At 33.7% G+C, this 22,642-nt stretch overlaps 1 protein-coding gene across 1 annotated transcript; it reads left to right on the top strand.

The window, feature by feature from the left end:
* The first annotated feature begins 194 nt into the window (after positions 1 to 194).
* On the top strand, positions 195 to 22,642 carry LOC127859021 (protocadherin Fat 4-like). Its single transcript, XM_052396403.1, has 10 exons — positions 195 to 449; positions 5,749 to 5,802; positions 7,838 to 8,102; positions 9,207 to 9,334; positions 10,298 to 10,366; positions 11,362 to 11,526; positions 14,936 to 15,046; positions 17,984 to 18,166; positions 18,718 to 18,802; positions 20,035 to 22,642. The coding sequence occupies exons 2-10, from the start codon at positions 5,751 to 5,753 to the stop codon at positions 20,138 to 20,140; spliced, it is 1,164 nt and encodes a 387-aa protein (XP_052252363.1). The 5' UTR covers positions 195 to 449; positions 5,749 to 5,750; the 3' UTR covers positions 20,141 to 22,642.

The raw sequence follows: 22,642 nt of genomic DNA, 5'->3' as shown, positions 1-22,642 counted from the left end.
CCGCATCTGACATAAGAGCCCATTTCGCATGACGCTGCTCATTTAAACTCGGCGATACTCGAGCTATTTGTCAATAACAGATTAAAGCGTTTGCATTTTAGTTCCATTTAGCTTAATGTTCGATTGATTTAAATATCGCCGTCCGATCGATAATTTACCTCCACTGATTTATGTTAAGGTGTTTTGGCGTATTATAAGTGGTATCAATGTACTTCCTAGTACATCCTTGTTTGGTTGTCACCTAATATATCATGATCACTGCAATACTCAATTTTAATCTTTAATCGATAAAGCGTATTGTATTTACTCCACTGCCACTACCGGTATCTTATCATAACATGTAGATGGGAATATCAAATTCGTTTAAGCACAAGTTTCATACATCGGAGCTGCTTGTTGAAATAAATTCATGGAGGATATAACATGTGCTTAGTTGGATAAAGAGGGAAGTATGTTTTTTTCTTAAAGGATAAGCTTTGTGAAACAGGCGGACATAAAGTGTGGGTGTTTATTGACTAAATATCTATGGAGTCCTACATAATTTATTAATATTTTACATTAAAGTGCACGTGATACAAGTTATTTGTATCAATGTGTATTTTTCCAGCTCGGACCGATTGTGTTTGTTTATGAATTAATGAATTAATCTTACAAAATTGCTCAAATGAAACATATAACACTGCAGGTTGGAAATTCCGGAAACGTGATAGTGAGGGAAATTCTAGTTACCATCTTTCTAGTCTTAAAGGGACGTCAACCATGAATGACGAAAGAAGAAAACTTCTAAAATACCGTATTTTTTTACAATTATTAGTTAACATTGATTAAAATAACACGACTGGTATATTACATTATTTGGAAAAAAGTTCATATTTTCAGTATATTCGGTAATAAAATTTCGCGATGTGAAATCGAAAGAACATCGCGAAAATAGTTAACATAACGACAAACTATAAATAACGCACGTAGATTGATCTTTTTATATTACAAAATATATACAATTCACTACGCATGCACACATTGGATTTCTGAAATTACCACGTGACGATGATGATCAATCTACTTGCGTTATTCATAGTTAACTGGTAGTTACTTGGTACCTGTACCCAGTAAAATTAATTGCCGAATATACTGAAAATATGAAAACTTAACAACTTTTTTCAAGTATTGTAATATACCAGTCGTGATATAATAAACAATATAAACGAATAATTGTAGAAAAAAATACGGTATTATAGAACTTTTCTTTTTTCGTCATTCGTGGTTGACGGTACCTTTAAGTATAAGACCTAACAATAATCTATTGCTTATATAATTCAGGACGAAATTCATTGGCGGCTTTATTTGTTTTATAAAAACACAAATAAAAAAAGAGTGTGATGATTGTTGATCATGGCCATTTTGGTAATTTTGACATGTTATTATTTGTACCATGCGATTTGTTTATTTCAAATATTATTTCAAGTATTCGCCCTTTTTTGCTATTTTGTGTATAATGTTGTTTTTGTTCCGTATGACGTTCTGTGTATTGCTTTCATCACATTAAAACCACATAATTTTTATTGGTTTAAAGAAAACAGTTAAAAATAAGAAAAAGTTTCGCCACAAATTAGCGTTTGCGGTCCACACAAATTAATTAAGAACGACTCTTTCTGCTAGACTGCATTGTTTTAAAGAGACCTCCTTTTAATAAAAAAAACTATTAAATCGGATATCGTCTTCTTTTTTATCTAGGGTGACCATTTACACACATGCCTCAAACCCGATTTTCCCTGAGCCCCGCTGTAACATTACATACGAATATAAAACGCGTGCAGTCTACTATTCGACTTAATAAAATAAAATGCAAAGAATTTAATATATATTATATTAACCTAATGTTAAATGTAATATTAATATTTTCTATAAATATATACATGTACTAAATCGGAGGTTTCGTCATTTGTCAAGCAGTTATTTATTTTTTAAATTAAAAATTTAACACAAAATTAACTATTATCAAAAAGTTTGTTTCGAATGATTCGGTGGAATTAAAACTCAGACATATTGCAGACTTCGACACGATTTAAATAATGCGTATAGATCTACGTATAAATGTTGTGTGCATGTAAATTTCATGTAAACACTTTTACAGCTGCCAATTATTTTCACAGCGCCAGCGAAAATGTCTCGGAAAAACATGAAGTTATAAAATTAATTATTTCTCACAAAAACGAGACCTGTGTGTTAACAAATACTTTTATTAACACGTTTACAAATAGTCTTAATAACATGTTTTTAAACGCATACTATTTTGGAGAACATAAATATAGCCGTCGATGTGCTTCTTTAATATGTGGGCGTAGTCTTGTGTGCATGTCGTTATTTCATCATTACCTTACTTCAAAGAGGTTGTGATATATATTGAAACCCCGTCATTTGAAAGGCGAATAACTGTTGAAATACTATACACCACTAAATCTGCGTCATTATTAAAGGGCAGTCGTGCGCATATTGTGGTTCATTTAATAGCATTCATTATTGAGGAACTCAATCATGAACACAGCAGTCGATAATTATAAGTTCGTTATTGGCACCTCGACAAAACGCATTCGACAATTAACATATACGAAAACAAAATATACTCAAAGTACATCGGTACAAGACAATTACATTGTATTGATAGATATAACCAATATAAATCATGTACACAAGTGTAGATATTAAAACAACTCGGTTAGAACAAACAAGTAATAATTTACAATAAATTAAGGGTTTCATAAATAAATATTTTAAAAGCCGCTCATACTTTTTGCTCACTAAGTTTCATGGCATCGGGTTTGAATCTGGAAACATTATAAATCAGTTATTTATTTTAACAAAAGAGAATCTTTGTTAATTTCACTAAATTTGGCATTTGGATCAAATACAATATTTTTGATAATTCGTTTGAAAGAAACTGTAGGGTTTAGGAGTGAATTTGAAACCCTAGATTATTTCTCTATTTAAATCGCTTCAAATGAAAACAAAAATCACATTAATAATGATTAACTTAACTTGATCATTTCAAAGAAGTCTCGGATATCGTGTTTTAAAAATTATTGGCATAACGCTTGTTCATAGAAAAATGAGGTTAGCTGTGATTAAGGTTTTAGAACTGTAATACGACGTTTTGATTTTTTGTTCTTTCTTTTCATAGTACCTATAAACATGGTATTCTTCTTCCAAAACAAAAGTTTAAGGAAAGATTACCCAACAATGCTCAGAGAGTCAAATTGACAACGAACAGGCTTTTTCAACATTTGTACAACCATTTGATAACGAAGTTCATTCTATTTAACATAACTGAAACAAAATGTATTTGGTAGATCTATATATTAGTACATTAACAATTAATGTATTCATTTATGGTAGTAAATGAGGTGTTATACAGGGTATAAATAAAATCTAAGCACACAAGTGCTGTTGTTGTCTCTCACCAGAACACCAGAAAAAAACTACCAAATTTCTAGTAAACAGTCAGTGTGTTTGTGTGTTTTTTTTTCAACCATAATAACAGTAGGAAAATACAATTGTTTCAAAAGAAATTGCGTATGATGTATCCTTTATCAAACAACAGAAATATAGATTTACATGCAGCTTCATTGGCAGGGATATTCAGTTTACACAAATTAATATGTCATAACCACAATGGTGTTGAGAGTTTTGGATGTTCAAACTTATGAAACATATCGTTTGTAAATACAACTTTCATTAACCGCATGTAACTATTCATCATTTGTAAACAAAAGTCATTCAGCCCTAAATAGTTAATGTCGCTTAATTCATGTTGCACACTTAAGCATTCATATCCAGAAGTACATTCTTTCCATAGCCAAACTGTTAAAACGTATGTTTAATATGTGAAAATGATGGACATGTTTTAATTTGTTTAAAAGTTATTTTATGTATTTATCAAATATAACCTGTGGCGGCGTATTACATAGATGAATAATCATTAATTGCTTGTGCAATTCATGGAGACAAGCCACCCATTCTTTAACCGAATAACCCGTCAATCTTTCTTTGTGTCCCTCATAAATGCAGATATAAAATTACATACACAAGGATCGGTGTTATAAACCGCAAAATACAAATTAGTTCTCTATTCAATTAAATATTACACGGTATAACGGGCACTAATGCTTGACACCGTTTAACCACAGTGATAAGCTAGTAAATAAAACACACTACAGCTTTTCGCAAACCGTTCTATTTAATGTGTTGTAAATAAACCTTTATCATTCCACACGCCTAAGCCGCACTGATTAGAATGCCTCTAGTGCATTTTATTTTATATATAAGTAACGCATGTTACATCGCTTTACACAGGCGTAAGACTTACACTTCAGAACAGAAGTCTCATTTCAATGGGTATTCGTATTTTAATAAAGTTTACAAAAAAGGTAAATAATTAAAAGCGTGGGAATATTGTATTAACATCCGCTTTCTATCTTAAGTTTTTGTTCGCACCCACATTGTTTTCGTACACAACTTTGTTTAGTACCCAAATTATTTTTCGTACCCACATTCTTGTTCTTACCAATTTTTTGGCATAATTTGTTCGTACCCAAATGTGATCGTACCCAAACATTTTTTCGTATCCACATTTTTTTCATACACAAATTTGTTTTCTTTTTTAACATAATTTCTTCATTTATTCACCAAATGACTTCAAATAATACTGAACATCTCTTAAAACAAGACAGTCTATCTCGAGTATCCATGTCCACATTACCCACCCCGGAGCCCCACCAACATAGGCCTTGCCCTCCCAAAATTGCATTTTAATATGACATCTATGCGTGGGGATACGCATCGGCCTCTGCCGCGCCATGTTTCAAGCTAATGTTGTGAACATAATTATTTATAGGTGTTTGATATAAATAACTAAATTATCATATGCACAAAAACTGAGGTCTTTGATTACTAGTACGGTGTTTCATTTTATAATATTCAGATTTATCGTATTTTGTTCGCCAATTATACACTTGTTTCGTTTAGCATGGTGTTATAACTGCTCATCCTTATGATACACATATTACATATTACACATATTACTTATATATTACACATATTACTTATATATTACCCCCCCCCCCCAGAAATGTAAATAACTCAGTTGCTATTTGTACAAGTCGAAACAAGACTGTACAGTAATATTTTTGTAAAGCATGTATTTTCCTAAACGCTTTTATATCCGAACAATTCTAGATGGTTGACAACCTATGGCAGTCTCGTTTTAGTCCTTATGCCCATTAAGTACATGATCTTGCCCCCAAGCTTTGAAATATGGATAGGGGGTAAAGATATTGGATTAATCCGCAAAATGCTAGCATTTCAACAGCTCCTGTCGAATGACAATATCGTGTGCGTTTACACTCTTATAATATCATCATTTATTCCACACATCACATCTCATTTAAAAACGGGAAAAAGCACCCACGCCAAACATCATTTCTTTGGTTTATATTGATCATATTCTTTTCTACATCATTAACATTTATTCTACATCGAAGTATAGTTATTTGAAAAAAGAAGCTGAAATTTAGCATATAAACATAGGAAGAATGCTACTCATGACAGTGCTCTAAATAAAGAAATGCACGTCATAGATTGTATTGTTAGTGCATGGTTAAACCAGGCCTTAAATATGAATAAATAGAATGCTAGCTTTTATTGCGACAGCCGGGTTAACTTCTGAGCGTGAATTATTATTTTTCGTTACAGTCATGCCATACATAGTTACCTTTCTTGCTACGTGGGTACTGATGGTGTCGCCAGGTAAGATTAATAGACTTTAAATTGATCTTTAAATTAACGACATGAATGACACAGATATGTCATATATGCAATAAATATTATCATTGACGCCTATACACTATTGATCAATGTATTTAATACTTGTTTTGTATTTTATGACCACCCAATAATTTCCTTTAGGTGTTTTGTATTTTATGACCACCCAATAATTTCCTTTAGGTATGTAATTTGGTTTTGCATTCCACATTAATGGTAGGCGAGTTTAATGTTGTATTACACTTCCTATCAATATAAAACCAAATTCACCGCGTAAACAATACATGATTTGAGATGTTGATTAATGTTCTTTGCATTGTAATTGTTAATATATCAATGATATATGTCATTCAAAAATAAATTATTGAAAGAGGTTTGCGATTAAATATGTTTGTCTAGAGATTTGTATTGACTACTTGGTTTAGATTTTTAGCAGCTTCTATGATAAAAGCAATTTCGCTTTATACGCCATTTGTAATTCATTGAAATTAAAACATGAAAAATAATATAATAGCAATATAAAATGGATAATAATTATAACACAATCAAAACAGATCAGAACTTAAAGAACCTCTCATGAATACGAGTATGCAATATGAAGAAGAATAAACATGTATTTACACAAACATCATGGAGAAGGTGCTTCATGGTTAATAATGTTTATATTGTGAGTATTGTGTGTATATATTTGAGCCGTGCTCTGTGAAAACGGGGTTTAATGCGTGTGCGTAAAGTGTCGTCCCAGATAAGCCTGTGCAGTCCTCACAGGCTTATCAGGGACTACACTCCGTAAAACTTGATTTTTGCTACGAAGAGACTTTCTTGAAACGAAAAATATTATAAAAGCCGAAAGTGTCGTCCCTGATTAGCCTGAGCGGACTGCACATGCTTATCTTGGACGGCACTTTAGACACATGCACTTAACCTCCTTCAAAGAGTACGGCCCATTTTTATAAGAACAATCATACTTAAATTCCAAAAAGAATTTAGAAAAAGTATAATTATGTATGAAAACTACTTTGTTTTCAACGTTAAATGTCACTATAAATGAAAACTCCTATGCCACTTGATTTTCTCTAACAGACTTGCCATCTAAGTGTTGAATATTTTTTGCTAAGGCATTGAAAATAGTATCTGTGTTTTAGAAATATAAAAATTTAGAAAATTGTGTCATAGCGCTGTATTCAGTCAATGAACACAGGTAATTTTAGTATGTTTAAAGCCCCTTATAATGAAAGAGTTTTTACGTTCAGTATATCTTGCTCCTGTAGAGACCTAACCTCCCTCCGTGCTGGCTTCTACCCGCATTTCAATCAACGATTGCCTTTATTTCTTGTAAGAGTTCACATGTTTCAATTGTAAGACGGCATTACGCATATCTAGGGGTTGCAATAATATGGTCATAAAATGTTGTTGTTTTTTTGTTTGCCAATTGATAAAAATTGACTATTGCGTACTAAAAGTCCATCGGTTAAGAAATTATTCAGTTATTCATCAACCATATCAGTTAAGAAATATGTCTTTATAATATTTGAATGTGCCTTATATTTATACGTTATAAAGTGCTTTTTAATTTAGCGCGATTTCACAGAAATCCTTATGCTTAGAAAATAATTTATACGAATACTGAACTCCCATGTCATGTCAATATGGAAATTTTTGAAACGTAAACTTCATTTTATTAATCGTCTTTATGCATGTCCGACCGTCCGTGTGTCTGTCTACCTGTCTGCCTGTCGGTACATACATAAAGGCATACAAGCGAACAAAATATATATTTGCTTCTCCGTATGTATGTATGTCCGTGTTTACGTCGGCTGTCTCTGTGTCCGCTTGTATGCATTTCTATATGCGTGCCTGGTCGGCAACCGTAAACTCATCTTCCCGCCAACCGATCCACCCAGCCGAACAACTCCTCGCCGGCCGAACGTCTGTCTACTAGTATTTAACTTGTATGTATGAATGTCTGTTTGTCTGTTTATCTTACACAGTATTTTATACATTACTAATACTTTTACAGTTCAAAACGCTGCTCCAGTGTTTAGTAAGCCCACCTCGGGTGACCAACAGACTTCATGCTTTGAAAATATTGCCTCGTCATCGAGCATATACCGCGTGTCCACCAGTGACGCTGATGGAGATACTGTTACTGTGGCGATACACAGCCAGAACCCATCAGAGCCGCCATTCCAATTAACGAAAGCAACTATTGGATGGAATCTGATGACTCCATCATCGACCACGATCGACCGAGAAACTACAGCAAACTATATATTTGTATTTAGGTATGCCGGTTGAAACAAATGTTGAATACAGTTAATAGCACTTTATAATTATAACGGTTCATATATTTTGTATAACTATAACAGAATACCGTAAATATAAGAATAGTTTGTATGACACATGAGCATGAGGTCGTTTAAAATTATTATTTACATCATTGGACTTTATTTCAATCAAATCAATATGCTGTGAGAGCTCAGTGTTGAGCGCTGAAAAATTAATATATAGAGGGAAAGAAATGTCAATTTGATTTGATCAAAGTCTTTAAATCTCGCTTAACAAATAATAACCCGAAAACGCCATCATGGAGTCATCATTATCAGTTTGAAAAACAGCCCGATATTGCACGACTGATATGACATTTGTTCAATAGAACGCGCATTTTAATTTCAATTGTTCTACCCTTTACAAACCAAATTTACGAGTTCTATTATACCGCATTACAGATAAGCGTTTTTAAAAATAAACTTTCACAAGTTTACACATCATACAGTTTGAGATTACCGTAGCTAAATCAAATTCTTGCGCCTCGCTGTTTGCAAAACGGGTTATAAGACATTTGCGTAAAGTATCGTCTCAGATTTGCTTGTGCAATCCGCATAGTCTGATCAGGGACGATTCTTCCCGCTTTTCGGACTTTTTCTTTCAGGGAAGTCTCTTCTTAACGAATATTCAGTCTAGGCGGAACGTGCCGTCCCTGGTTAGCCTTTGCGGATTGTATGAACTAATTGTCTAGTTTTCCCTGAACGAAACTCATTATATATTACTCATTACAGTTTTTTTTATAGAAATCATGCAACACCAGAAAGGTTATAAAATATAACCACAAAAATGTAGAGACAATATAATTAACATAGCATCCGCAAAAACGGCAGTAAAGTATGATCCATACAAAGCAGAAAAATACATACATCACACCATTAAACAAATAAACAATTGATCGTTGCTTAGAACGGATACAACATTCCAACAGACGTCTCTGATTCAAACTAACTATTTTTTTTATATTATGCACAAAGACTTTGTTTACAGTTCGTATGTATAACTTTAAATACTGTATTGATATGTTTCTTCCTTTATTGTTTTCTTTTGCCTTCATTCAACAGTGCCACCGATGGTACTAATACTGTACAAAGCATTGAGCTGACTTTGATTTTAACGGACCTGGATGACAACAGCCCCCAGTTCACCGCCAACTCGTACTCAGCTTATGTCTACGATACAGCGTCTGCTGGTATGTTAATACCTAGAAATACTATTTTAAAAAAGAACAACAAGTGTGGTGGGGTGTAACAGGAATGATTATGTGTATTACAAAGTCTACTTAAAGCGAATGTATTTGTATAAGCCTTGTTCTAGAAACACTGGACTTAGTGCATGTGCGTAGAGTGTCATCCCAGAGTAACATGCACAGTCGACAAAGGCTAATCAGGGGCGACACTATCCGCTTTTATGGAATGTTTCGTTGAAAGGAAATCTCCTCTTATCGGAAATAAAGACAACGCAGAAGTATTGTCCCTTATTAGCCTGTGCGAACTGCAGAGATGTATATGGGATGCCAATTTACGCACATGCACTAAGCCAAATCGCACGGCTAAAATATCCGACGATAAAGCTGCCGTTCAATATGTTGTTATGACTCGGTTTACTAACTGCTGTTACTTTTGAATCGTCCACGACAGTTTGCTGTTGCGCATGCTATTATAATGATATGTTCATATTCAGAGTCCATTTAGCTGTTCATTTAGGAAATACTTTTGAATACGTCTTGTTGTATTTTGTTTTAAACTTCGAAATCATAAGGTCTCTGCTATCTTATTCATTATTAGAATTATATATTTATGTTTATATTTATGTATAAAGCTTAAGCTGATCGGACGCTGGCGCGTACAATATACATGTATTTGAGCTTTCGTCTAGGATAACGGGCCATAATGCATATGCGTTAGTTTTCTTCCCCATATGAGCATGCGCAGTCCGCACAGGCTAATCAGGAATACAACAGTCTGACTAAAATGACTAAAATTGAATTTCGCTAAGACGATACTTCCTTTTAACGAAAAATACCCCCTAAAACGCGGAAAGTGTCGACCCTGAATAGCATGTTCGGCTGCACACGATGATCTGGGACGACACTTTACGCAAATGCATTAAATCCCGTTTTCCCAGAGCGAGGCTTTTTTTTTTCGCTCAACAGGGTCAGTGATCATAACAATACGAGCAACGGATGCAGATGTTTCTCCATCTATTACGTACACAATAACAGGTATGACCTATCAAGACTAGCATAACGTAACGGATCTCTACACTTAGGCTAGAAAAAGCCATATCGGCGGTTTTCCCCCATTTTATCAAAACATGTATTAAAACACTGCATATTCCCTTTAAATATCATAAGTGCATCTAGTATGAATGTTTTATATAAATTGAGCACAAGATCAAGTCGAATGGGCATTTCATTTCATAATATGTTATTGTTTTGGATTATTCTAATGGTAGATGGAAAACTCGTGTATTTTACAAAAGAGTAATTGTTCATCTGTGTTGTCTATGTGTGCGGTTGATACAAAAGAGCAGCTCTTGAGACATAAAGATAGTTCAGTGATCAACAAATTGATTTCGAACAAAAAGACTCACATCATTTTAAGTTGTTTTTACGACATTTTTATATAATAACGCAAACTAATTGTCTACCGATTAAATTCTGTGACGTATGATTTGAGCCTTTTCAAACTAGCTTCTATGATGCATGACTATAATAAATTGAAATTTATTGAGCCTTTTATAAAGCCAGTATTTCCACGTCATTAGGGTTGAATAGAAATGGCATAGTATGTGTAATTAAACCTCCATACTAAATTAAGGACAAAACAGTCTTGAATAATGAAATTTACTCGCAAATCGGTTCGTCTGAAATTGTTAGCCAGCTGTCTACTCGTACACATAATATGAGTCGTGTTCTGAGAAAACTGGGCTTAATGCATGTGCGTAAAGTGTCATCCCAGACTAGCCTGTGCAGTCCGCACAGGCTAATCAGGGACGACACTTTCCGCCTAAACTTGATTTTCGGTAAGGAGGGACTTCCTTGAAACTTAAAATACCATTAAAGCGGGAAGTGTCGTCCCTGATTAGCCTGTGCGGACTACACAGGTTTTACTGGGACGACGTTTTACGCACATGCACTAAGCCCAGTTTTTTTCAAAACACGACTCATATTACCATGTTGTACTCAACGCTTTGAATAAACTTATCGTATTACAGCGGGCGATGTCGCAGGCACGTTCTCTATCGCGTCAGACACTGGAGAACTGAAACTTAGCAAACCTGGCAACCTTAACTCAGTCACCACGCCCACATATAGCCTCACCGTACAGGCCAGTGACGGTACAAACACCAACACCACTACTGTGACCATACATGTCATTGGTAAATAAGACAAAATTAATATTATATAGTATGACTTATGACGATTTAAACTTCGCAGGGTTAGATGTATGTATGTGTAGCTGTTTTTATGAGCAAAGCGAATATACAGTATTAACTGTTTTCAGTCTTCGTTCACAATTTTATATTTTAATAAAGTACTATTTTGTTCATTATTAGGTGTTTACTATTAAAGTATGATTTGTTCGTTGAGTCGGAGCGTGCGCTACATAAATCAAGAGACATATGTTACATATTGTCAAGAAATATGTTAAAGGGACATTACTGCGTTACACTAAATACTAGATCCCATAAGAGTTATCTCTACTGTTAATCTTGTGTTTATATGAATATGCTTAATAGTTTGTTGCACACTTGTAGTTTGGATATGAATGAATAAACATGTAACCATATACGCCTTACGTTATATTAATAACACCGGCTAGACTACAACATGGTGTCAGAAGTTAAAAAAACTTCGGATAAAACCAATGGAATTTTGATTTTAATACAATCATAAAGTTCCAGGATTTTATTAATTTGTGCTAATTGTGACGTTCTGCTCATTTTAAAAAGATGGATAGCGGACACAATATAGGCCAAACACCCAAGATGGACTGGGACAATCCGGACTTACACCAAGCATTTAAATAGTTCAGATCGCACTGTGATTTCATGTTCAAAGGTCCATTAAAAGGAAAAGACGTCAAAGACAGAGTTCTCAATTGTCCTATTTGTCTAGAGCACAGAAACAGTAACACAAAGGAACCTATGATTCCAAATCAAATTCCTGAAGGACCATGGCAAGTTGTCGCCACTGACATATTTCACTGGAATGATTGCAACTATATTGTATTAGTTGATCTATACTGCAGATATTTTGAATGTAGTTTACTGAACAATATGAGAAGTGAAACAGTGATACACAAACATAAGGGTCATTTTGCCACACATGGTATTCCTTTTAAAGTGATAAGTGACAATGCAGGTCAATATACAAGCCAGGAATTCGACAGATTTTGTAAAGATTGGGATTTTGAGCATGTCACATCATCTCCATTACACTCCCAGGGCAACGCTGTTGCTGAAAGATGTATTCAGACAATCAAGAAGATTTTCACAAAATCTTTACAAGCCAATCGAGATCCTTATCTTGCAATTCTCGAATACAGAAATTCTCCACTTGCTTGTGGACAGTCACCTGTTCAATTACTCATGAGTAGGGAAACAAGATCAATATTGCCGGTAACACAAAAACATCTTGAGCCCAAAGTACAAAATCACAAACAGATCAAAGACAATATGTCAAAATCACAAAATACTTCAAAGGCAAGATACGACAAACACGCAAAACCACTCAAACATTTATCACAGGGCGAAACTGTTAGAATCCAACAAGATAAACGTTGGAAACCAGCTATTGTAAGAAAACAAATACATGACAGGTCGTATATTGTTGAAACTGAAGATGGTGGGGTTTATAGACGAAATCGTGGCCATTTGTTAAAAACAAATGAAAAACCATTGCATATTTTCGATCCACAATCACTACCTATCAGTGACAATCACAAAAATATCACACATAGTGACATACAACAACCACAGCAGCAACAACAACAACATCAGCAACAAAAACAGCAGCAATTACAACAAAATGCATCGGTACCAAAAGATAGTAGTAACCGAATACAGGCAGATAAACAATATGTCACTAGATCGGGCAGAACCGTCAAGCCGCCTCAGAGGACAGACCTGTAAAATAACTGTACATGTAATTTGATTTTATAATATGTATGTTTAATATAATATGTGCATGTTTTTTTTTATCACAATACTTTTATATGTATTTCACATATATGTATATTTATATGTATAAGTTATCATATTCTCATACTGCAGTCTGCAATTATTTTGTGAAAGTATCAAAATGTTAAGAAATCGGGAAATAAACAGGTGTATTTTGCTAAGTTTCTATATATTTCTTTTCCCGTGAGAAAGTTATATTTTGGATTATATTTCTACAGTGTTAATTAGATTTATCAACAATGTTAAGATGAGGCTAGAACAGCGCCACAATCTATGTCATTTTCGAGAGAACTTGAGCAGTGTTATCAGGATGTAAACATTCGCCAGCAGTGTGTGAGATTTGTAATCAGCGCTTTACCAATTAACGTTAATGTGAAACATTTGTTATACCGGGACACACGATTTGTAATACGATCACCATTGAGATACAGACTAAACATTTTCCCAGGAAAACATTTATTTGAAAAGAAGGGAGATGTTACATATTGTCAAGAAATATGTTAAAGGGACATTACTGCGTTACACTAAATACTAGATCCCATAAGAGTTATCTCTACTGTTAATCTTGTGTTTATATGAATATGCTTAATAGTTTGTTGCACACTTGTAGTTTGGATATGAATGAATAAACATGTAACCATATACGCCTTACGTTATATTAATAACACCGGCTAGACTACAACAACATATTTGTCTGTGAATATGAGCCGCGGTCTGATAAAACTGGTTTTTATTCATGTGCATAACGTGTCGCCCATGATAAGCCTGTAAAGTCCGTACACGCTTTAAACCCGTTTTCTCAGTGCGAGGCTCATATTTATATTTTATTCGGAGCTCAAATAACCGATTGTACATATAGGATCTAGCACGAGTTGTCATATCAAACCATATTTTATAAAACGAGTTCAGGAATTTTGTAACTAATTTCGTGGACGAGTTTAATAAAATATGGTATGAAATGACGAGTGTCAGATCTTTTTTATCACATGCTTATAAATGAGCAAATTAAATAAATATTTACGCAAACTTAATGATAAATCCCGAATGTTGTTTACATTTCGTGACGTCATTTGACGTTGCAACGTCATGTGCACAAAATAACAAAAGGCGATTGGATCAATCGAACGAAAACAGCCAATGCAAACGCTTAAAAAGTATATTACACATGAGTAAGATAACAAAATTCGTAATGGTTATATTACATGGGAAACAGGGTATGGCATGTAATAAAATAAAATGTGTACAGTTATGCAATTTTGTCTTTTGAATGTGTGTGTGATAACAAAATATTTAACATCACTTTTGCAAGACAATATAATAACATATTGTAATCTTAATTGTTGCCTCATTTTATGAGCGGAAATACAGTTCCAAAACGTTTGAATTTATACCTCCACAAATGTGTATTGGGTAGGAACAGCTAGCAACAGCGACCCGTTCTATCCACGATTGAAAGTTGCGTCTGTATAATAACAGTTGATAAATTTTACGATTGTGAAGACAATGTATTTGTGCCAACTTTGTTTGTACCCTCAGTTAAGTTAGTGTTTATTTACCATGCTTGTCATCCTTTCCGGCGTAACTATAACAATATTTTACCGTTCAGACGACAGATGTTTTCCTCAGCCCTGTCAAAACAGCGGATCATGTACCAGAAATGAGACTGACTTTACATGCGCATGCGCAAGTGGTTGGATTGGAGACACGTGTTCTGAAGGTTTGAATAGTTGATCTTAATTAAATGGACTTGTTCACAAAATAACATTATATTGGAAAATATAATTAAATGCACTTTCCTACAAAAAATACTCGAATATTATGAAAAAAATTAAATTGCATACATCTTTTACATTTATTTAACAAATATTGAATATCAGTTAAGGCTTAATTGGAATGCTTAAGGTGCAAACTCTAACACGCTACTACTGAGATATGCTGGCTTTAATATTTTAACTGCATTTTTAATGCTATGCGTCTGATCCACGTATGTTCCGAATTATTTATTAAAAGCTTTACAAACACAATAACAGTTTACAGTTGGAAATCGATTAATGTCCAAACACGAACCACTACTTTTGACTTTTTTTCCAGGTTGAGTGTTTCATATACACAATCTTTTTGAATCTATGACAGTTTTTTTAAATTGTTATTATACAAAATATATCTTGTTTATTATTGAAATGCGATGTGAATTTTTCTTTAAACAATATGAACATTTTCCAAAATCAATTGCATGCAATGCATCTGCCTCACGGGAAGTATATCATAACTTAAAACTCAAGTGCTAATCGTGTGCACTCGTTTTTGGGGGGTTCTAGCAAAAACGTTGCTAATTGAAAATTATTTATTTATTTATTCATTTTTGTATTTATTTATTTATTTTTGTATTTATTTATTTATTTATTTTTATATATTTCGTCCCAAACACTGTTATAAGCGTATTTGTTAATGCAACCTTATGTTACCATGTATTTAAAATTTCTTATATTCTTGTATTAAGTGTACAGTGCGGAGATTATAAGAAAATTTGTCAGCAATATGGTTTCAATAAAAATATAAACACGGCATTCTCTAAGATAATCCTAACGCTGTTCATTAACCCCCGCGCTGTTCAAAATGTAGGCGTAAAAGATGGTTTGACCTTGTTTTTAATCATTATCGTCATTGTGTTTATGTGTTGTGTCCACCATTGATCATAATGTGTGTTTTCTTAACAAATATTATAGTAAATCGGGCAAAGACTCTGCTGTTACACATAATACCTTGGAAAAAGGTCAAAATTATGTTAAAATATGTGTAGAACATCTATCAAAATGCTTAGAGTTCTTCCGTGATCTTGTTTTAAAGCTGGCATACGATGATTGAAAGGTCCGTTTTCTGTTTGCTTTTACCCCCTGAGAATTTTATCCCAAAGGATGTCCATGCTAAAGACTTTGGAAAAATGGATATATACCTACATTTTGGTGGATAATAACAAAACGTAATGCCTTATAAAATCCTCCAAAAACGTGTTTTATAAATTTGTATATGAAACATCTTTATATTCGCTTAAATACCATAATAAATAATTATGTAGTTATTTAAATAGTGTCATACGAATCGTTATGCGTAAAATGTCAACAACAACTCGTTGTGTAGCTCTACTGGTTTACGGCTCAATTTGTTTAAGAAGCAATCTTATCGATGAGGAGTCTATATATACATGAAGATTTCCAAACACATTGTATTGTACTAATTTCGAACTAACGATAAAAATGAACTATTGCACCAAAACTGTAACATCTGCAATACGGTTTGAAATTTCCAATTCACAATTTTATAGCGTGAGCAGCAATACATGCAAGATTAAATAATAATTTTATGCTTCAGAGTAAATACATCTTATCCGGAAAATTGTCCTTCTAAGGACAGACAGACGGACAGGCGAACGGACAGACGTCTATGGTGATTCCAGTACATCCCCTTCACTTTGTATCGGGTCTATATCAATTCATGAAATCATTTGATTAACCTATTTATCCGTTTTGCATTCGTATTTAACCATCGCTATTTTCGTCTTGTCAGAAAGTATCCAAAATCCACTGAGCACTTCAGAATAAGACCTTTTTGACCTAGAAGCATACTTTGATATGATCGTACATTGCGAAAGAGATGTTCATTGAACTAATGTAGTTATCCGCTTATGAACAACGTTTGGCAACGTTAACAGGTTCTTATGAAATTAATTATGTTCAAGACATTTCAATGAATTCCAGCAATAACGTGTGGCTGTAAATAAATATATCTAGGTATATATTTACCAGGATATGAAATGTTTGAAGTCAATACGCAAATTAAATTATTAGGTTCCCAGCGTTTTCTCGATTGAAATGTCTATTTTAAATGCGATTGTTTGTGAATTGTCAGTAATTAGCTAAATTCGGAAACTGTTTTAACAATTTGTTTGACTTGCAATATGCATATTGGTCACAATATACTTAAATATTTCCTTAACAAATTGAATGTAAAACCAACAACTTCAACGAAAACTAAAGTCAAACTTTTGCGCGTATACACCCTCATAACCATACCTTTTATTAAAGAGCATTCCAATCCGAACTGATTTAAACAATGAAAAAGATAGATAATCCAGTATGTAAAAAAGAACTCGACGCGAATCAACGGTCACTGTTTTAAGGCAATCTTTTTACCGGCTTGTCCCCAGTTGATGATGGTTTCCCGCAATCTGTCAAAGTCTCATGTGGTCTCCAACCTAAAAGCAAAACACTGAATTTGTAGTATACAATAATGTTTTCCCTACCACATGCACACAGAAATATTCAAAAATAAAGTTATGGCAAGTGCCCATATAGAGGATCGTGTCTTCAAATAAATGACGTTCCATTTTTAAGATTGAACACCAAAAGTATTTAGTATACTGTAACATAGAAACAAACAGCTTTGCTAACCATCAGAAGCACGTCATTTAATCTGCGCAAAGCTTACATAGCATTCATATACACACAAGTGATTAAGTTCGTGCATTTTAGAAAGAAAAGCATCACACGTTTTAGATATCGGTTGGTAAATCCGATAAAAACTTAAACGTACAATTTATAACAACACAGTATTTTTAGTAACAAATGCACTGTAAGATGTTGTGTCTTTTTTTCAGATAACCCGTGCATATCGAATCCGTGTCAGAACGGTGGCATATGCACTATAGCTGGGTCCACGTATAACTGCACGTGTACTTCCGGATACGAGGGACCAAACTGCTCAACAATTGTAACAAAAACCACAACAACCACCACAACTACTACTGCTGCAACAACAACTACTCCAAAACCAAAACCAGGTACAATGGTTAAGAAAGCAAACTAAAATGAACAAATCCCAATGATTTGAGTATATTTTACCATTTGGACTTAACGAGAATAAGTCAGAGAAACATAAATTCTCCTGTAGATATTGTTTATGACGTATAGTGGACAATACAAAAACGTATAAATTAAGTTTTTAATTTCGGATTAACATCGGTTAATAACTTATTAAGCACACACCCGTGTCTAAACGGCTGTAGACCCCTTATACTTCATATAGACGAAATAATGTACTCGTATAATTAAATGTTTTACAACAAAATGGGAAATATTCTTCTCAGTAGTTAAGAGGAAAATACTTATTAAACAAAATCGGTGTATTTCAAGAAACTAGGTTTTCAAAGTATTACCAATTCAAATGTGCAATATCATAATGATACATTCAGTAGTTTTTTGTTATAATCTGCACACCACGGTTAGTCGCAATTTAGTAATTTATAATTTATGTCTCATTATATATACACTTTGATGTTGTAACTATGAAGTCAAAGAGATGAGATTTTACATTTTATATATTTACTTTCAGTTCCAGACTGGATTATAGCTTTAGTCATAACAGGAGTTGTCGTCATTGTAGGGGCAATAACAATAACATTATACATTCGCTACAAGTAAGTATTTTAAATGCCCTTACAATAAGTCAACTTGGTCAAGTACAAATAGAGAATGTTATCATTTATTGAGGGAGGGACGGATTGAGGGAGGGAGAGAGGGACGGAGGGAGGAACGAATGAAGGGAGGGACGGATGGAGGGAGGGACGGAGGGAGGGAGAGAGGGATGGAGGGAAGGACGGATGGAGGGAGGGACGGGCAGAGGCTCAAGGATTAATTTCCGTGTATCATACTATATCAGAAATAAATAACAATCAATGCTCAGCGTGTGCTTTTTTAGTAAAACTATCAGCCGACTCCGCATTCGGTTGTATTAAACATTGTATTGTTGTTAACCATAAACAAGTCAAAACTGTGGCTCTAACATTGTATATATCTTTTTGATATCATTTGCATACAATGTTCAATTCAAAATGACGATATTTGTAATAATGCTCTCATTACGTTTTAAAGAGCTCTTTAACACATCTGAACTTAGCACTGCTTATTATAAACAAAATATCTAAACGTGTTTCTTATTATATTCATATTAAATAACTTCACAGCAAGTAAGCAGCTTGATTGTTTATAAGTGTTTATTTAATTGGCATGTGTATGAAACGCAAGGCAAAGCAGTCCCCAATTAGAATCTATAGATTGTACGTATATATATTTTATAACAAAACGCAACATGATAAATTGCTATACAAATGATATTTTATATACAAGCAGTTTCAAAAATCTTTAGCACATGCTCCTCTCGTACATTCGTCTTTTGAAGAGTGCTGTCATGCTATGCTAACATGAAAACTACGTTTCAATATTAAACATACACATGTACATATATTACCCGTAAAAGAACCTTAATGGTCTGAGTTTCCTTTTTGCGTCGCATGGACAATAGATAGAATAAATCCTAATGTTGTAGACGAGCGAGGTACGATGGAGTGGCTAAGCATTGAAATTTGAACATCATTTTTCGTTTCGCATTGCACGAGCTAAATTCAAATCTAAATCTTCTGAATCGCTGTTTATCTAATGTGAATGGTTTTAACATGTTTCCATTCAGAAAAGCTCTGCTTCCAAACAGCCACTTCATTAGTGATTTGCTTTGAACCTGGATTTATTCTTGCATGGACTAAGATAAATAATTTGATTTAAGAAAATAACAGATAATTGGCGCATGTAACAAATACATCAATAGACTTGGGCATCTATTGTCAATTAATCACATGCGTGTTTTAATTTGCAGCAAACGTTTGGGGAGCATTACAAAAGTGGTTCCTGAACAAAGTGAGGAAACTGACGTTTCCAAAAATAGTTTCCAAAACTACAGTCAAAGTATTGAAACGACGTAGCATCAAACTGTTCAAACACATTGATACAAAACCATGGCAATTTTAAGTCTTTACTTACTAACTTCAGTGAGTTGAAAAAAGCTTTGAACAATTACCTTTAAGGCATAAAGTTGCGAAAGGTAAGGATGGAATCAATGTACATATATTTCAGAAAATATTTGTGGTGGAAACATGTACTAACACGGAATCTACTAAACATTTTCCGCTAGCTTATTTTAACATGTGCCTCCGGGCAAACCTATAGCAGCGCTCGACAAGAAGAAATCATGAAGCCGTCAGCTGCATAGCTTACAAGCATCTCGGAATTAAGTTTTGCCTATATGAAGTATCCCTAATGAAACAGAGCTATTCAAAGGAAATCCTATCCAAAGCCCCCGAATCCATTACAGTGAACAGTTTTACGGTCAACTTTAGCCCGGCTTAATCATGGTCATTGACTACATCCACTGCATACTAGCAGAATGACCTGAGTCAACCGAATAATATAGATACTCCAAGGTGTGCTTGCTGATAAACATGCCTGCACATGTGTGACTAAAGGCGACTTGTTCACATAAGTCTATAATGACTTTATAGTTTAAGCAAATAATAAATGTAGCATTTCAACGTTTATTCATTGTTTTAGAAAAGTTCATCGCCATATTAAATTGTTAATATGAAAAATTTGTAATACACAATACACGGAGGTTGTTTTTTTGTATTATAAAACTTATTTAGGAACAGAAACGTTTTATGTTCCAAAACATGGAAACTATATTATTGAGCAACGTGGGAGCAAGACAGTAAAAAAGGTCGAACTAGTTGTTTCTTAGATGTTTTATTAAGTGTTGATCAAAGCCGAAAAATATATAACACTGCGACGATCGAATGAATTCATTATTGTCACTCTGTACCCAAACTAGGCTTTCATTTACAACCCGAAGAACCATCAACGCTCCATAGAACAAACGTGCCCCAAACTCATTGGAAATAAAAATGCAAATATTTGTTTACGCAAATACACAATTAATTAAGTATCTTTTCACTTTTCAATTTTTCGTTTGTATTGTTTGTTTCGTACCGACATATATTACATTTACGAAACATTTGTCTTTGAATATCACTACTGGATTGATTACATCATTCACAAGCCTCTTGAAATTGTTGTTATATTTGTGTTATAAGTATCTGATGAGCATGGTTTTATGATGTTTTCTTGACATGTTGCCCTTTCTTGGTAGTAGCAATTACCATACGCATCAGCATGTTGGTTATGAGTCTGGATTCAATGTACCTGTTGGTCGTAAAACATATCCGCTACTATAGCTCAAATATCCATTGATGTCTCCAAGCCAATATTTGCTAACTTTATGTACACAGTTTTTATCGCTCTCTGGTTCTGTATTGTTCTTTCATATACATTTATTACATACCATACCCTGTTTCCCATGTAATATAACCATTACGAATATTTTTTATCACATGCCATACCCTGTTTCCGATGTAATATAGCCATTACATTTTGTTTATTACACATGTGTAATACAACATTTTTAAGCGTTTTTATTGGCTTAGTTTTCGTTTATTGACCGATCGCATTTTGTTATTTTGCTGAAATGACGTTGCAACGTCAAATGAAGTCACGAAATGTAAACAACATTCGGAATTTATCATTATGTTTGCGTAAATATTTATCTTATTTGCTCATTTAAACGCATGTGATAAAAAAGATTTGACACTTGTTGTCATATCATACCATATTTTATTAAACTCGTCCAGGAAATTCGTTAGTAAGCTCGCCAAAGGCTCGCTTACTAACAAAATTCCTGAACTCGTTTAATAAAATATGGTATGATATGACAACTCGTGCCAGATCCTATATATCTTACACATATGCAATATACTTTTTAGGCGTTTTCATTGGCTTATGTTCGTTCGATTGACGAATCACATTTTGCTATTTTGCTGAAATGACTTTGCCACTTCAAATGACGTCACGAAATGTAAACAACATTCGGGATTTATCATTATGTTTGCGTTAATATTTATTTAATTAGCTCATTTAAAAGCATGTGATAAAAAAGATCTGACACTTGTTGTCATTTCATACCATATTTTATTAAACTCGTCCAGGAAATTCGTTAGGCTAACTAACAAAATTCCTGAACTCATTTAATAAAATATGGTATGATAGATATGACAACTCGTGAAAAATCCTGTATAAAAATACACAAATATTAAAGGGTCAATTTTGGACGAAATTAAAGCCCATTCTCCTGTTACAATGGTATAATTTTCACGTATAATTACCTTAAAATTAAAATCGCAATGAAGCCCGTGTATGAAAACAAAAACAAATAATGCTTGACAAATATGACAAAGATTTTAACTTTTTTTTTCAAGTCGAGTTTGATAATTATCTAATTTAGCATGTGTTCCAAAGCGCTCGATTAATGCTTTATAGCAAAGAAGAATAACTTGCGGTACCATGCTATCTGCAAAAAAAACAAACTATTGTCACTA

Source organism: Dreissena polymorpha, chromosome 14 (genome assembly GCF_020536995.1).
Source record: "Dreissena polymorpha isolate Duluth1 chromosome 14, UMN_Dpol_1.0, whole genome shotgun sequence".
NCBI lineage: Eukaryota > Metazoa > Mollusca > Bivalvia > Myida > Dreissenidae > Dreissena > Dreissena polymorpha.
Note: the sequence above shows the minus strand (reverse complement) of the source record. Positions and strands in the feature narration are given on the sequence as shown.

What these genes read in the sequence shown, in the direction of transcription:
- LOC127859021 (XM_052396403.1), top strand. Translation starts at nt 5,751, where the DNA reads ATGCCATACATAGTTACCTTTCTTGCTACGTGGGTACTGATGGTGTCG. An exon ending in TGTGACCATACATGTCATTG is followed by an intron (nt 11,527 to 14,935) that starts GTAAATAAGACA and finishes TTTACCGTTCAG; the next exon opens with ACGACAGATGTTTTCCTCAG. An exon ending in TACTCCAAAACCAAAACCAG is followed by an intron (nt 18,167 to 18,717) that starts GTACAATGGTTA and finishes ATTTACTTTCAG; the next exon opens with TTCCAGACTGGATTATAGCT.